General features: G+C 51.6%; 1 protein-coding gene across 1 annotated transcript in view; it reads right to left on the reverse strand.

Annotated features, from left to right (window-relative positions):
* Positions 1–298: 298 nt before the first annotated feature.
* The window catches only part of DAP (death associated protein), a 52878-nt gene continuing 35114 nt past the window's right edge, over positions 299–18062 (reverse strand). The window contains exons 2-3 of the mRNA XM_040494025.1: positions 3769–3811; positions 299–2163 (exon numbers count right to left, since the gene is read on the reverse strand). Of these exons, the coding sequence (XP_040349959.1) occupies positions 2050–2163; positions 3769–3811 (157 nt within the window). The 3' untranslated portion in view covers positions 299–2049. The remainder of the gene's footprint in view (positions 2164–3768; positions 3812–18062) is intronic.

Here is an 18062-nt window from a genome sequence, read left to right on the forward strand (position 1 = left end):
CTTACTACTAATTCCTTCTTAAGTCTGTCCCGAAGGGCCTCCCTAGCATAGGGCCAGCTGCTGGGCTCAAGTAATATGTTTTAATCAGCTGCATTAAGCTTTCCCATTTTCAGACATTTTAAAGTAGCTGATGAGACTCAAGGTGTCAGCTGTCCAGAGGGTCGACTTTGTGTCTGGGCAACAATCTGTGAAAGTATCCATGACGTGGGCATGTGCCTGATTCTAGTGAAAGTGTCGGGGAGCCCCTGTAAAATGTAGAAGAAAAAAAAATCTCTGAAATATAAGAAAAAACAAACCATGAGAAGAAATGCGGGACTTTTATTGCAATCGTTAATAATCTTGAGGTTAACAATTGAACTCATTCAGGAAAATGTTTTGCGTTTAATGATTTAGAGCCCAGGGCTACATGACAGAAGTAGCTAAAAGTACACGAGAAAAAAATGCACCTTGGGAAACAGCCCGGCACCCGGGGCCGCAAAACTAGAAAGTATCAAGGAAAAGGATGCGTCTTAATTTCTGTAGCAGACGGTACAATGGTCCGCCCAGGCCGGACCCAGCCCTGGGAGGTGGCTGCTTACTCACTGTGCTCTGCGACATATGCCCCCCCACCAGCCAGCCCCCCCCCCCCCCCCCCCCCCCCAAGTCTGCAGCCCTGCAAGCCCGATGATACCAACATCTCCGCGGCTAAGAAATACTAGATGTGATGACAGGGCACCTTGAGGGTTATTCGCTGGCCCTCAGCAAATCAGCGAGCAGAGAAAGCAAACCTGCCTTTAGAAGGTGAAGCAGTGTTGGGCTCTCCCCTCGGGGAAGGGCGAGGGGCGGGTCTGATGAGGTCACGGTTCCCAGCTGGCAGGTGTGGCTTTGGTAAGGGCATCGGGCGGCCGGCGGCGCTGGCCTCCGGCAAACACGGCCGTCGGCGGTGGTCGGTCAGGGCCCGGACGGCACAGCATCCGAGTGGACCGGCCCTTTGGCTTCTTGGAACAATAAAGCACTCGACCGCCGTGAGCCCAAGAGCCGTCCAGGGCCGCTCCGGGCAGGAAGGACGGGCTGCAAGAGTAGGACCGTCCGGCTCGCGCAGGTGAACGGGCCGGCAAACCGCACGCGGGCAGAAGAAACTCAGGGCAGTGGGACTGACAGGTGTTTTCTAGCTCACGTGGAACACGGTGTTTCTACCTTCTTCTAGGCAGAGTTTCATCTGCTCTTTCCACAACGCTCTTGCTTTGGTGTTCCAGAACTAGCTTTACGTCTACTCCTCCACCGGTCGGTGGTCACTTCTAGAACTCAAAAGCGGCTCTAGAGGGGATGACGAGAAACGCGGGTTTGCCTGATTGCCCCGCTGGAGGCGGTCTGGATCGGGGCCGTGCCGGGTTTGGGACGCACACGGAGATCTCATTCTGGAGCTGTTCCCTTTGCACAGACGGTCTACGATCTCCTTCTCCAGAAGGTGGCTCCTGGGATTAAAAAGCCATTTCAAAGACGGGAGCTTCTCTTTGGCTTTTCCCAGGAGTACCTGGTGTCCCCCTACAGCGACCCCCTGTCACACGGGAAGGAGAATTCAGTAACGCTGGTGCCACTTTCAAAAGCCTGCCTTGCCCTGCCTTTCTGAAACGCGCCCCTGTGATTCTGAAATGCGTCCCCTAGGTGTTAAGACGCGTTGTCCTGTTACTAAAAAGCATGAAATGGTCCACTTTCCCTCCAGCCTTAATCTCGTCCTCCCAAACCTGCGCCCTCGACGACTGCTGACGTACAAGTAAAGCTGGGCTTTGAACACTTCACTTAGGTCTCGGCAAGTTCTGCTAAAGGCACGTACAGGGGCACGCTGACCCTCAAACGACATCAACCAGGACTCCCTGCAAACGAGGTTTGGGGTCAGATCCTTTCTAGTGTCAGACATGGAAATTTAAGGCAAAGGACGGGGCGCTTCACTTTGTCTTAGATTTCCCAGGGGAGCAGCGGGTTGAAGAAAACGCCAATTGTCTCTGCCGGGGAGATACCAAAGGTCGGGATATCGAGGCACTGCTGGTGGGGGCGCTGGGGCCTCGCCGTTCACTTGCGAGGCTGCTGGATGTGCTGGGTTCTCGGGGAGGGGTGCTTGTCCATGGAGGCGTGGGGCTTCTGGTGAGCCACCTGGGCGGCCGCCGGTGGGAAGTCTTTGTCGCCCTGTCGGGAGACAGAATGCACCAGCTCACCAACACTGAACAGCGGGGTAACGCAAGAACAAAGCCCCCGACCCCACGTCCTCTGGCTTCCCCGTAGGGTGGGCAGTGGGCTGGGGAACCTGCTGGCAGGTAGAAGGCTGTCTCCTGGGACCGTGGGGGTCCTGAAGCTGTCTGGGGTGCTGAGGGGGGCACCCAGAGGGTGACAATGCTGTCTGCCCCCCTTGCCGTGAGCTCAGGTCTCCATACGACTCGCTCAGGACTAAGCCGGTATTGGGTGGCTTTCTTCTGCGAGAACTGTGACCTCTACATCCAGGGACAAAACAGAACCAAATCCACTGTCCTAATTCTGATCTGCTGCCATGGCCGAGTCAGGGCACTTGTTGGGAGGGAGACACAGCCAGGGCAGGGCTGAAAGCCGTGAGAGGAAGTCAGATCCAACCTGCTGAGTCTCACAGAAGGCACCCAGCTGTTTGTCGGGGAGGAAATGCCTTCTTGAGACAACAGTGCATGTGTGATGGTGGCTGGAGCCCAGACCACGGCAAGCAGGCTGGAGCCCTGATGTGCAAGGGCTGAGCTGTCACCATGGGGTGACTCTGGCCTTGTGTCAGCATTTAATTTTCTTTTGTGTATCTGAGGAGCCACCTGTGTGTCCCCCGGGGTCCTGGGGCTCCATGGTGAGCTGTGTCCAGCAAGAGCATTTTCTTAAGTCCTCACGTGCTAAGGGCTCGGATGTACTATGAGCCACAGGGCTATGGTTGGCACTGCTGTGCCCTCCCTCAAAGGAGAGTGTGCTGCTGGGTCATTAAAGGAAAATGTTGGGGGACACCTGGGTGGCTTAGTCGGTTAAGCACCCGACTTCGGCCCAGGTCTCGATCTTGCGGTTCATGGGTTCGAGCCCCGCGTTGGGCTCTGTGCTGACGGCCCAGAGCCTGCCAGCCTGCTTCGGATTCTGTCTCTGTCTCTCTCTGCCCCTCCACTGCTCACACACACTCTCTCTCTCTCTCTCAAAAAATAAACATTAAAACAAAAAATTTTTTTTTAAAGTTGGGTTTCACCAGAAGTGGGGCTCTTGAAAAGTAAAGGGTGAGACAAAACCCCCGTGAGTTTAGTCTGGGGGCGGCAGACATTTGTGGTAACGGGCCAGACAGTAAATATTTCGGGCTTTGTGGCTCAGCTGCCACGGTAGCAGGAAAGCAGTGTAGACACGCATGAATGGGTGTGGCCGCGTGTGGCTAAAACCGCATCCGCGGCTAAAAGGCTTCCACGGACACCGGGATGTGAATTTCATGTCATTTTCATGTGTCACAACAGCTAACTCTTACTTCGATTCTTATTAAGTCTTGTTTCGCTGGGGAGCAGCCGACCCTGGTTGAGTTGAAAGAGAAGGGGGAGCACGAGAAAGGCGGGGGGGGCAGGCAGCTCCAGCTCCTCTGTGTGAGCCCTGCTGGCAGTGCTCGCCACACAGTGCTCGCTGTGGAAGTGCTCCACGGACACGACACAGCCTCTGGACCAGGGGCCTCTGGGCCCCGACAGATGAACGAATGGGGTCTAACAAAGACAGCAGGAGTCCCACAGCGCACCAAGGGTTTGGCAGAATGGTTCTTACCCGGGCGATCACACCGGAGATGAACACGGTCTGTTTGGGTGGGCTGCAAGACAAGAAGGGAAAAGGCAATTTCAGGGAACAGCTCACAGAAGTGGAGGGAGGCAGGCAGCGCGAACTGGAGGAGGTGGGTTTGGGGGAGTGTAACAGACGGTAACCCGGGAGGAGGGAGGGAGGGGCAGCCGACCTCCTCTAGTATCGCATCCCACCCCCCGCTGGCCATTGGGGTCCTTCTCCTGAGGCTGAGTTCGGGCAGGAGCAGGAGACCAGCAGGCAGCAGTTGAGGCCTGTGCTTTCTTTTGTTGTCGTTCGGGGGGCTGTCCCCAAATTGAGGCTAGGGGCAAGCCCAGGTGTTTTTGTTTCAAGAGACAATGGACACAGGTGCTTCCTGAGGCAGGGAAGAAACAGGGTCGCACTGGGCTGAACTCGGAGACCCCCACTAAGGAGGCATTCTTCCGGGGCCCTCACAAGGTCCGCAGCTTCTTTCTGGCAGCTTCTAACGGGTGAGATCCCAGGGCCGATGCAAAAGCTCCTGGCCCCTAGGAGACCCAAGTATTAAAAATGCAGGGTCCTTGAGAAGCTATTGTCATTTCTTAACATCTCAAGTCATATTGAGCTCGCCCACCCGTCAGCAAGACTGGGGAGGTGGGGGACAGGACCAAAGCAGTAACTGTGCATTGCTGAAACGCAGACAAGTTCAAACATGCTGAAGTCAGTTGTCATTCCACCAAGTGGAAATGATCACAGTTAATAGATGGATATCCATCCTGCGTTTCTTTCTGTGGACAGACACACTTGTTTTCATATTAAACTTCTTACAAAAGAGTCACGTTGTTTTCTGTATTTAGGATACGCCGAGCACGCTTTCACGTTAGCATACACTCTCCTGTGCATTTTCAAAAGTGGCTGCACGTCATTTAAAAGTGGCTGCCATCATTTAAAAACATGAGAAGACAGTTCCAGGGAGTACACAGGTGTGCACCCCCTGAATGCCTCCACCAGAGGTGAGGGGACCGGGGAGCAGGAGGTGAATACAACGCCAGCCTGGCAGGGAGAGGGTAACGGGGGGTGCGGGCGCCTCCGGTGGGTGGACAGCCTTGCTGGGCAGACAGAGGGGGGGTCCATCCCGTGAGCTGCCCAGCTCGCCTCCCACCTGCTCTGCCGGGCATCCTGGGAAGGAAAGCACTTGTCTTAGCTTTGTTTTGCCGCGGGCAAAAGTCCCAGTATTCGGTAAGTTCACTGTTTATATCCCTAACAGTTGAGCTAAAATACCCCAAATTCCCCCAAGTGATTTCTGTCACTTCAGGAGACTAAGAAACTTCAAGTCTTACTAAGCAGCACAGAAACGTCCCCTACGTGGCTGGTTTTCTTTCGCTTTTGCTGTGTGCTTAAATGGGTTGATTTTTTTTTTTCTTTTATTACACATATGATTTGGCTACAGGACCAATAGCCAACCAGAGATGAATGAGTTCAACGCAAGTGTGAGTCCCCCACGTGGTGTATTTGGATTCTAACATTTCATAAATGTTTTAGAAAGGAATATGGTCCTGGCACCATAAAACTTTCTTACATTTTGAGTGTTCCTTTAAAAATCTAGAAAGAGGGGCACCTGGGTGGCTCAGTCTTCGGCTCAGGTCATGATCTCGTGAGTTCGAGCCCCGCGTCGGGCTCTGCGCTGACCGCTCAGAGCCTGGAGCCTGCTTTGGGTTCTGTGTCTCCCTCTCTCTGTGCCCCTCCCCTGCTTGTGCTCTGTCTCTCTCTCTCGAAAATAAGATTAAATAAACCTTAAAAAAATTAAAAATAGATAAAAAATAAAAATCTGGGAAGAGCCTAAAGTAGGGACGGTTCCATTTCGTCAACTAATCACGCGGCATCACCTTCCAGGGAGGCACCGCCATTGTTTTGTACCAAGAGCGTATGATTGCTTGAATCATCTCCACTTTTCTTGGTTTTGTAACCTCAGTCAAGGCTCTTAAAGGCAGTAGAGACAGCTCCCTCCCCTCAGCAAGAACTGGGTGAGAAAGTCTCACCCACAGAGAGTGAATCTGGTCAGAGTAAATATACCGTAGAGTGGCTTCCCTGGTCCAAAGTGAGCCCCAAAAGGTGGCCGAGGAAGCGTGAGCCATTATCTATATAGAACACGTATGCCTGGGCGTCTGGGTGGCTCCGTCGGTTAAGTGTCCAATTTCAGCTCAGGTCATGACCTCGCAGTTTTTGCGTTCGAGCCCCACGTTGGGCTCTCTGCTGGCAGTACAGAGCCTGCTTCAGATCCTCTGTCCCCCTGTCTCTCTGCCCCTCCCCTGCTCGTGCTCTCTCTCTCTCAAAAATAAATATTAAAAAAAGCCCACATATGCCCTCTCTCTCTCTCCCTGTCTCGTTCTATACGTGTATGTATACATTCGTTATTGGAAAACGGACAAAAGCAGACAAGACAAAAAGTTAAAATCATGTGTACTTCTACCTGACTGTGTGTATAAAACACACAGATGCACATTTATGTCCAGAGCCAGACTATAAGGAAACTGCAGCCACATCAGCAGGTTACGCTCCTGGGGGAGTAGCACCTGGTTCTGGAGAAAGGAGGTGGCCTGTCGCAGGCAGAGTGCCAGCCTGCAGTGGGTCCCACGTCCTGAACCCCTGGAATGCCCGGCCCCCTCCGGATGGCAGTCCCTGCCCGTGGCTCCTGGGATCTGGTCATCGGCGCCCGCTCCCCTGTGTGCGTGGAGGAAGGGTCTCCGGACCCTAGGAGCCCCATCACGGGGTCCCACGCTTCCACCCGATGGCCCCCTGACCCTCCTCCGAAGTGCCCTTCAAAGTCTGGGTATTTCCATGCAAGTCGGTCCCTGTGTGTCTCCCACGTTAAACACGAGGGTGGGTTCCAGTTCTTGCCTTGAGAACATCTCGGGACATGTGTGTCAATGATCCTAAGAGGTCACTAATGGCCCTGGTCCAGCCCCAGCATCAGAAAATGCACGTGGAGGGAGGGAGCGGCCGCGCCTGGAATCTTGACTCCCACAGGTTCCCCTCCAGGTGAGTCTCTCAAAGAGACCTCCCCTCACGACAGTAGAGCGTCCAGAGCGACTCTGGGGACTAACAGAGACCCTGAAATAAGAGCACCCCCAGCCCGGCTCCCTCCCTAGGGGATGTGCAGGGGCTGTGGGCACAGAACCTGAGGATGGTGTGCAAAATGGCACTCCCCTCGCCGACCCCCGTCTTCCGGAGGCACCTGCGCCTTGACGAGTCCTTACTTAAGCTGTTGGGCTTTAATGGCTTGCTGGATTCGGCTCATAAAGGGAAAGTGTGTCCGTGAAAAGCAAGCTGGACTCAGAGGAAAGAAATACGCTCTGAGAACAGTCTGGGCGATGGGTGGGAAGACAGCCGGGTGCTGGTGGCTCTGTACACCAGATTTTTTTAAAAAATTTTAATATTTATTTACTTTTGAGGGACAGATTGGAGTGGGGGAGGGGCAGACAGAGAGGGAGACACAGAATCCGAAGCAGGCTCCAGGCTCCGAGCTGTCTGCACAGAGCTTGATGCGGGGCTCGAGCCCACAGACCGTGAGATCATGACCTGAGCCAAAGCTGGACACCCAACGGACTGAGCCACCCAGGCGTCCTGAGCCACCCAGATGTCTTAGGGCATGTATATTCTGTACAAAATGGCTCTTTAGGGTTGCAATGGAGGGAGGAGAGTTTCTGAAACATTCTGCTGAAATTCAGGAACCACTTTCTGGTTAGGGGTGAGAAGAGGTAACAGGTGACAGGCGCATATACCCCATGGCCCCTTTGGAAAGGAATCCGGAAACGGTGGGCAACCCAAATTGCAGAAGTAAACATTAACATTCCATATTAATAGAAATATTACAAGATAAGTAAATACTAAAAAATTCAAAACTCAAATATCCTCCTTTCCAGCCTTTGGTTTTGGTGTTGTCTTAAGAAGTACACGGCACTGATCGTGCCTACGCGTATCACAGGCTTCTTGCCGGGCGTACCGGCCGGCACGGGCCCACAGGGTTGCCCAGAGAGCTGTGCAGGGGTGAGGGGTGTGGCCCAGGGAGCCACTGAGGCCACACCACCCCCACGTCTTGGCCACGGCAGGCCCCATTCCTTCCACCAGGTGCGCGTTTGTGACCCCCTGTTCAAAGGGACAGGAAGTCGCCCTCTGCGCACCCAGAGGGCCGATCTGGGCAGAGGAGCAGGGGCGCCAAGCTGGCTTCGGTCTGAGCAGACTCTGGGGCGCAGCCAAAACTAGGCATATTCCATCCAGTTAAGCCGGCTCGGAAGCGGCGGTGAAGACCTCAGACTTCATCCGTCTTCCCTGTGCTCCCGCGTCTCCATCTGTCGGTGCTGCTAAGAAATACAGCACCGGAAGCCACAAGGGGAAAAGCCCTGCAGATTTTTAGGTAGGTTTTTTCCCATGTTTTTTATTTATTTTTGAGAGAGAGTGTGAGTGGAGGAGGGGCACAGAGAGCGGGACAGAGAATCATCCCAAGCAGGATCCGCACCGGCAGCACCGAGCCCGGTGCGGGGCTCGAACCCCCAACGGTGAGCTTTCAGGACCCGGGCCAAAATCAAGAGTCAGACGCTTAACCCACCGAGCCAGCCAGGCGCCCCTGCACTGTTTTAAGTTTTAACAACACATTCAAGAAATGTGCTGTACGTGCACACTCTTACCTAGCCTGCAGGGGAGGCCCGGGCCCGGGCTGGCTCTCGTCAGCGGCAGGTACACGATGCTCCCAAAGACGGTGTGCACTCTCCCCTCCCCACCCAGTCTGCTTTAAAATCCCATCTAGCTCAGCAACTAATTTATTTACCGTTGTCGCCGCTGTAAATCGTACAGCTGTACAACTGAGTGGCAATACGTTCACGATGTCACGCAGCCACCTCCACCGCCACCGCCCGTTCGCAGGGCTCTCGCATCCTTAGGAGACACTAGTAAACAGCAACCCTCAACCCCCTCCCCACCCCCTGCCCACCCTCCTCCCCCAACCCCCTCCCCAGCCTCCTCTCCCAGCCCCCTTCCTCATCCCCTGCAACTGCTGTTCTACTTTCTGTCCTAAGAAATCAAACTACTCTGGGCACCTCATATGAGTGGAATCACACAATATTTGTCCTTTTATGCCTGGCTTATTTCACTTAGCATAAGGTCACCCAGGTTGTAGCACATAGCAGAGTTTCCTTTTTTTAAAAAAAAGTTTATATTTATTTTGAGAGAGAGAGGGAGGGTGGGAAGGGCAGAGAGAGAGAGAAGAGAGGGAGGGAGAATCTCAAGCAGGCTCCACACTGTCAGCTCAGAGCCTGATGCAGGGCTTGAACTCACTAACCGTGAGATCATGACCTGGGCCGAAACCAAGAGTCAGACGCTTCACCACCGACTGAACCACCCAAGTGCCGCAGAACTGCTTTCGTTTTGAGGCTGAATTATAGGCCATTATATGGGTAGGTCATGTTCTGTTTTTCCATTCATTGCTGATGGACGTTTGACTTGTTTCCACCTTTTTGGCTCTTGTGATTAATGATGCTATGAACACTGGTCTAATAGGATCTGTTTGAGTCCCCGCTTTCAAATCTTTCATGTACACGCTCAGAAGCGGAACTTCTGGGTCATACGGTAATTCGTGTTCAGCTCTGAGGAACCGCCAAGCTGTTTTCCACAGACGTTCCACCACTGAGGTTCTCCCCAGCAATGCACAAGGTTCCAGTTTCTGCACATCACCAATACTTGTTCTACTCTGGGGTTTTTTGATAGTAGCCATCCTAATGTGTGAAAAGTGGTGTCTTATTGTTTGGACTTAGCAACTAATTTTTTTTTCAAATTTTCATTTAAATTCTAGTTGGTTAACATACAGTGCAATATTGGTTTCAGGAGTGGAAGCCAGTGATTCATCACTTACATACGACACCCAGTGCTCATCCCCGAAAGTGCCCTCCTTAATGTCCATCACCCATGTAGGCCATCCCCCCCCACCTCCCCTCTCCCCGGCCAGCAACCCTCAGTTTGTTCTCTGCATTTAAGAATCTCTTGTGGCTTCCCTCTTTTTTCTTCCCTCTCCCATATGTCCGTCTGTTTTATTTCTTAAATTCCACCTACGAATGACATCATAAGGTAATTTGTCTTTCTCTGATGTATTTCGCTTAGCGTGATACACTCTAGTTCCATCTATGTGGTTGCAAATGGCAAGATTTCATTCTTTTTGACTGCTGACTAGTATTCCCCCTCCCACGTATACATATATGCACCACACCTTTATCATCCATCAGTCGATGGACACTGGGCTCTCTCCAGAGTTTGGATATTGTCGATAGTGCTGCTATAAATACTGGGGTGCACGTGCCCCTTCAAATCTGTATTTTAGACTTAGCAAACCAATGTAAGAATATGCTTTCTGGCAGCACAGAATACTACATATCCATGTATATTGATCAGTCGTCCAAGGTCTTTATGACACAAAACGCCCCCCGGAAATCTTCTTCCCTTCTCTGATACTAAAAAGGCTATAATCACCTGTAAGGACATACGGCAGCTGCCTGTGACAAGATGACCGAAGGCTGACCTCTCCCATGCTACCTAACGGTGACATCTAGTTCCACGCGGCTCCTCTTTTGGCACAGACTGTGTTGCGGATTTTCATCAGGGTTGGCCAAGGGGCCCCCTAGCTCTTTGTCTTTTTCCACCTACTATTAATAGAATCTCAAAACTGGTAAACGATTGTTCGTTACATTTGTCTAGTAGAAACGCTTTCTAAGCGGGGCGCCTGGGTGGCGCAGTCGGTTAAGTGTCCGACTTCGGCCAGGTCACGATCTCGCGGTCCGTGAGTTCGAGCCCCGCATCAGGCTCTGGGCTGATGGCTCAGAGCCTGGAGCCTGTTTCCGATTCTGTGTCTCCCTCTCTCTCTGCCCCTCCCCCGTTCATGCTCTGTCTCTCTCTGTCCCAAAAATAAATAAAAAACGTTGAAAGAAAATTAAAAAAAAAAAAAAACGCTTTCTAAGCTCCTTGAGATGTGGTAGCTTAAACGAAAATTCACCAACGAGAAACCCCGGTAAGAGTCTGCTTACAAAGCTGTGTTCGCAAAAACACACATATTTTAAATTCCATTAGGGCTCCATGCACAGCATAACGTACATTTCCAAGATTCTATAAACTGTGATCGCGGCTTTGAGGATTTATTTAATCTGATGAGAATCATTCTGACAGATGTTGTTTTGAAGATGAACATTACTTTCTCTCAGGAAACAGAGAGGGTGAAAAATATTGTTCCTGCCCTCCCCACATCCTCGGGCTTTTCCAGTTTTTAAAAAACCACACTTATCTAAACTTAAAGGAATTGCAACCGAGGCGGAATTAGCAGGGATTGGCGCCTCAGAAACGGCTTCTTATGTTATCGGCAGACAACTCCAAAACTTCCTCACACCTGCCCTAAGCAGCTGCCAAATATGCACAGAGTTTTCCAAGGCTCACCTGTTCAGGACCACATCACAGTCTCGACAGGGTCCTCTGTCCTGAACTACAGATCTCATTATTTATTTCCGAAGTTTCCTTGATGAACAAGCTCCATGCTTCCTTGGCATCCCAGACAGGGGACGAGGTGCCAGGAATGCGTGGTGGACGAGTGTCCCCGTGGAAGGCGGACGGCCCTCAGGACTGGGTTTTCTGGTCTCGTCTTTAAATAAAAATCCCCAGGGTTGAGAAAACCATTCATGGTTTCAAAACTCTGCTAAAAATCTAAAACAGCAATTATTGAAATAAACGGCCATATATTTAACTTAACGCAACACATCCAAATGACTGTCCAACACGGGATCCACAGAAAAAGCGTCAAGACTACTTTACATTCTTTTTGTGTGTCTTAAGACCTCACGACCCGGACTGTCAGTACAGGCCTCGGGAGACGTGACGTTTTCTGTCCACTCTGCCAGGGGAGACTCAGCCGCCCTGGGCGTTAGGGCCGGGAAGGAGGCTAATGCGACCTGATCCAGCTTTCCTCCCCGTGGACGGCCGCCCTGGCCCGCGCCCTCGCGCCTCTGCACACGTGAGCCTGAGGGCCCTCGGGGAGGCCTCTGCACCATCTGGGGCTCCATCCCACGACCAAGGCCTCTTCTGCGGGACAGGCCTTCGATGTTTGAGGAGGGCTTCCACAAGCCTCGGGGACACCCCCTTCCCAGGCTAAAGGACAGGACTGTAAATTCCTTCACTGTCTGGGGCCCTCCCCCACAACTTCCATTCCAGTGTGGTCTCTTGACCTTTGCCCTGAACCACACCGACACTCCAGATGCACCCCAGCAGCCCAGGCCTCTGCGGGATGCCTACTGGGTCCAGGAACGTTGATGCTCCTCTTCCTCAAAGCTACGGAGAGCAGCGCAGCCCGGGGAAATGATTCTGGGCTCCCTGGCAAGGACCAAAACGCTAAGCTTCCCAGGACTGCTATCGGTAGGCAACATGGTGGGCGTGATTTGAATCCACTGCTCTGCAGCAACCCTGCTTTCCTAGCTGCTTACATGGAGTCCTTCCTCCTCCTCCCTTTAATTCCGGGGAGCATCTGTTCTAGGTTTCTGTGAACGGCTGGTGATGTTTTATGCCTACATGAGCGTTTGGTCTATGCCTCCCCAAGTGTGCTGGCAGAGATTAGGGTAGCTTGGTTGCTGCGTAGGAGCATTTTGGGATGGGGACACACACACACACACACACACACACACAGTGATCACTAGGACTGGGAATCCAGTCAAGTCACCCATCCCACTGCAAGTAGTCAAAATGGCGGCAAAGGCATTGCTGGAGAGTTCTATTTAACAGAATTATTTTCATGTTAGTGCTTTTGGTCTGGGTTCAAGGAAGGCCACTATGTTACCCTCTGCAAGTATTTTCTCCTCTTCACGTAAATACACTCTGAAAATATCAGAGGGAGATGTTTGTATACAGATGGGGTCATAAAAGCCTGTAGCGCGTTGTTTCTTAATTTTTCTAAGGGATGAGAATGATCTCAGATGATAATAGCTACTATTTATTGACCACTTACCATGGGCCAGGCACTGAGTTAAGTGCTTTACATAGAATTACTGTATCTAACCCCCTCAAACTTGTGAGGCAGGAACTACCATGTCCATTTTACAGATGAAGGAATGATAAATTAGAGAGGCTAAGTAATTTGTCTGAAGGCTGCATGGCCAAGGACCGTGATGACACGTGACGGGTTTTGTGACAGAAAAGACTTGGTAGAAAGTGATCTGAAATGCTCAGTACTGAGGCCACCAGCCTCTCCTCCACCCACAGCTCCTGGTCCCAGAACAGGAGACAAGGATGGAAGGAAGACTGGCCGGGACGCTGGCAGTGGTCAGTGGTAACCCAGCACCATCCAGAAAAGGCTACATCAGGACCCAGGAGCAAGTCATCACGTGATACTCCTTCCTGGTAAGAAAACAAGTGTGCGCCCAGAAGGGGATTTTCCCTAAAAATCTCCTGAACAGTCAGAGTTGTCTGGTGAGTCAGGGAGCAGTGCTTACATGAACACTCAGGCCCAGAAGGGCTGTGTCAGAGTTTTGATTTCACTTTCCAATAAGCAGCTAACAGTTCTGTGAGAAGAGGCCTCCTCCCCCGAGGACACACGACAGAAGCCACCCCCCCCCGAATTTAATCTGCGGGCTGCTCACAAGAGGCGCCGTGCTGCTCCCAGACCACAGAGACTTTCCGGGGTGCTGTGTGTGTTCAAAAGGGGAGGAAGAGGCAGGACCCACCCAAATGCAGCCCCGCAAATGGAAACACAGTGCACCTGACCGCAGATGACTGTGAGGGCTCCTCTGTGGCCCCAGGCGCTGCCATTTCTCTCACACGCCTCAGCCTCGGCCACACTGACTGAGCCCCCTGGGGCCACAAAGCAGGGCTTTCCCCTCAGGGGGTGACCCAGCTCCAGAGCCCGGGTGCAGGCGCAGAAGCAGACATGGTGACCAGCTCTAGGACAGTGACGAACAGGGTGCTCTTCTTACCGGGGGGGGGGGGGGTCATCGCGGACCCTGACAAGGTGACATGTGAGCTGAGTCACGGGAAGGACACGACCTGTGTTCTCATGGAGTTCATGGAAAAGTATATCCCCACCTGGGGTGACATATATATTTCCCAGTAAATGGGAAACAAACCCTTCCTAGCCATTTTTTTTTCTTGACATATCTTTCTGGCTTGGCGTTAATTTATTTGGGTTATTAATTTTCTAGACACCAAAATAATAATTAGCATGGCTGGGGACCAGAAGGAAACAGCTTACTTGACTGCATTTCTTTGTAATGTCATTCTTCAAAGACTGACAGTCAAGGTTGTTGGGTGGCCCACAGCACTCCCACAAGATGGCGCTGCTGGTCCTTTTGCTGGCTGTAGGGCCGCAAAGCTCTGATGCGCTCCACACAGAGGACAGCTGAAGGCTGGATGTCCCCGGTGGGCAGCGGCACCTCAGGACAGGCGTGTCCCCCGTCTAAGGAACAGATGATTGTCCAGGGAGTCTGTCTAAAGGGAAATAACACAGGACTCGAGGGCTTTAAATAAAATTCTAAATCTAAGGAGAAATCATCTGGAACCCAGTTCCTTCCGGATTTGGTATGTGGAGTTTGTAGATCTTTTTTAAAGGGCCCGAGCAAAGGTACGTTTCTGGGAGAGAATGTCTGAGCCTGTGTTCAAACCGGTCTCCTAACACCTTATTTTCAAGGAGACGACTGAGGCTCGGGATCAGGAGTGGTGCCATGTCACCCCCTTGCTCACACCTACTGAGCATCTGACTTTGGGGCAAATCCTTAGCCAGGCCTGATCCTCCTGAGTCCGTCCTAGAGACGCGTGGGGGTCCAGGTCTCTGAGGGCTTCTCAAACGACTTCTATCCAGATGACATTCCACCCACAGATACATGGCTCACTGTTGGCCCAGATGCCAGCACTTTAACCCCTGCTATTTAGAGAAGGCTGTCAGCCCAAGTCCTGAGTGTGCAGGATGAGTGTGGTGTAGATGTGAACGATGCGTTCTACCGACACTCAGGATCCATTGGGAAAGCTACTGATTGTTTCAACAGGACCTGGGAATCTTCATTTTCCCTCTAGACACATATTTCCAGAAGCTACTCTAAGCTTAGTGCTCCCATCGTGTGACTGATGGAATTCTCTTATTCTCTTTATCCTTACCTCCTGTCCCTGTTCACTGGACACAGAGAAGGTCCATGCAGCAAGCATTCTAATTGTTAGCTCACTTCTCACGGACTTAATGCACAGGGTCGTCCCGGCCAGAGGGGGTGTCTGCGCGCATCACAAGAATGGGTTGACCACATTGGATGAGGGAAACCATGCTTCCGGGAGGGGTGTGGGTGGCCTGCAGGGTGCTGGGCACCTGCACGCTTTAGAAAATCCACCTCATTCGGCCACTGCCTCTGTAGAAAGTTCAGGAAAGATGCAGAAGCACAGAGGAAAGTGTGCAATGGAGCGTTTGAGGACCCTGGCTTTGGAGACAAACGGCTCTGGCTTCAAATCTCAGATCAGATGAGTAGCCTCTCTGGGCCTCAGGGTCCACTTGTGTAATGGGAACACCACCTCTTTCCCAGAATAGTTGACAGTTTAAATGGAATAATGTATACACTGGGCTTAGAATTATGTCTCCGCCAACAGAGTTACATTAAGTGGTAACAGATCCTGAATTAATTTCCAAAATAAAGACAGCCCACAAGGTGTTATTGTGTCTTCTAAATTGTAACTTAAAAATTCTTTTCCTTTCTTTCTCTCTATCTCCCTTCCTTCCTCTCTCCTCCCTCCCTCTCTCTTGACTACAGAATTCCAGAGTTTCTTAGAGCTTCTTTGAAGAATGCCAGGGTTTCCATCTTGTTTTCTCACTCCTTGTTCTGAGCTCATACGGTCACACTGGGGTAGGAAGGGAGGGTTTTTACAGAGAGAAAAGGTCCCTTACTGCCAGATTCCTGTATTATTCAAAAGGCATGGGGGGGGGGGGGGGGGAAGACTGCCTCCTTTATGTTGCTAAACGTTCCAGGGAAGATACCTTTTTAGGAAGAATGTAGATTATCATTAAAGACAAGGGCTAAGTTTAAAAAAGAAAAAAACCAAAAAACGATCTGTGTGTTGTACCACATGGCAATGTAGGAGACGCTGGGAAAAAAGCTTGCCTGTTGGTTGAAGTTCCAAAGCTACACTGTTGGAAGATGTTTGCTGTAGGTGGGTGGCCCCTTGAGAAGCTAAATCAAGGAATATTTTGGTGATACTTGCAAAGGCTCCTCGGTGCCGCCTGGGAAGTTGCTGTTCATAAGTTCTTGTTCTGCAGTCCACTCACTCCTTACAACGGGGAAATGCTCTTTTCTCCGGCTTAGTTTGTATAATTATCAGACAATCTGTGTAACTATCATATTTACGCGTCAAATTTTTTAAACGGTACTTCATTTCCGTTAAGTAGCATTGACACTTAAAGCTATTCCGTCTTTGGTTCTGAGCACATCCATGTTTTGGGGTCAGACTCTTGAAGTTCAATTGCAGGGAATGCCGGCGAATAAATAGTTCGTGCTGAGTGGGTGGGTGCTAAAATCAAAGTATTTACTGTCTGTGTTCTGAAATCAGGTCCAGTCGGCTGTTCAAGGTCATGGGTCACGTTTACAATTATGTGATTTGGGGAGGAGGGTGTCCATAGTTCCAAGTATGTATTTTCTCTAGCTGTTACAGCTTTAAGTAGGAAAGTGATTGTGTAAGTAGGAAAAAATCTGACAAGTGTTAACAGAATTCCCATTAGGATGATGTACAAACTGACACTGTATCAAATACAGACACCAAGCATCTCACGTGGTCTCGGTCCACTTCCAGCTCCAGGAGAACAGGTGGCTGGCCTGAAATGGGACCAGCCAGCGTGAAGACGTTTTTTCGGGAAAACCCGACAAGAAAAAAGGAGAGATGCCAGATTTCACTTGCTCTCAGGAGACTTTCGGCCACGGGAGCTTTGCATCAAGCAGAAGTCAAAACATGGCCTGGGAGGACTGAACACGGCTTAGGTTAAAGTCAAGTACACGGGATGATGGACAAGAGCTTTCGGATTTCTCTGTTGCTGGATTCGCCTGTAATTATATCCTTAATCCACCCTCCAAAGTCCTGGCAGGGAGGGATTTGGTGAGCTGACAGCAGCAGCAGGAGCCCAGCCAGCTGGGCAGGACACAACACGCTGCTGCCTTCGAAGGTCCCCGGATTGCAAATTCAGCTGCTTCCTGACTGAAAACACTAGCTCCTGGACCCTCCTCGGGTCACGCCGCACCCTCATGCTTTTTCGGCAATTAACAGAAATAGAGGAGCAAAGTCAAGCACCCAGAAATCGAAACCCACCTCTAACTCTGCTTACTTTTACAAACCAGTTAGTGAGTTACGAGGACTTGCATTCAATCCAAGAGCCCCGCCCTCCCGCACCTGTTTAGAACAGAGGCTCCGGAATATCCAGATAGCGCGCGCGAGCATGACAGGGACAGGCCGTGGCGTGGACTAACGTCTAAGTCACTTACGCTGGTGAGAAAAGCACTCCGGGCACGGACTAACGTCCTCCTTCACTCCCTGACACTGAACGGTCCTGCTGCTCTGATCCCGGCCACCAGCTCACTCCCTGGGTACATTAATATAGTCAGGACCCTAAGGTTTATTTGTGGTTTGTCTGTTGGTATCAGTTGTTTATTCATTCAACAGACACACGTCTAAAAGTACCAAGCACGCCTCAAAATCGAGCAGCGTTGGGGTTTCATCTGACGCACTGCCTGCTTCCTGCTGTTCAGCAGCTCGAGGGACACCGGGCTCGCCCCCACTGCTCGTCACTGTCTCTTCTCCTCCACTAGCGAGTGTTCGGTGATCATCCGTTGTCTGGGACTCCGCAGTGGGGGCTGGGTGGAGGTGGAAGCCATCAGAGAGCTGGACCCAGGGGCCCCTCGAATGTCATCAAGGGGGGACTCCTGTGAGGTTTCCCAGAAGCGGAAAACAGGTCATCATGATTTTCCAGACACAGGTCATTCCTGTTTCAGTGTGGCCAGTCTCCGTAGCAACCATAAGAAAACTGAGCATATCCTTGTCTTCACCCACAGGAAGGACTTCCACGGGCTGATTCTCCGTCAAGGATGCAAAGTCCCCCAGGGCTGCTCCTGGGGACCCTGGGGAACCAGAGCATCTCCCTGCACTTGGTGAATAAGGACCTCAGGTGGAGGAGGAAAGAACAGAAGCAAGGGGTAAAGCAAGCGTCCGACACATGGCGCCCTGGACCCCATGCCCGAGGCTCTCGTCACCACTTCCTCCTTCCAAGTGCTCCC

This window comes from Herpailurus yagouaroundi, unplaced genomic scaffold (assembly GCF_014898765.1).
Source record: "Herpailurus yagouaroundi ecotype Mexico unplaced genomic scaffold, PumYag 29, whole genome shotgun sequence".
Taxonomy (NCBI): domain Eukaryota; kingdom Metazoa; phylum Chordata; class Mammalia; order Carnivora; family Felidae; genus Herpailurus; species Herpailurus yagouaroundi.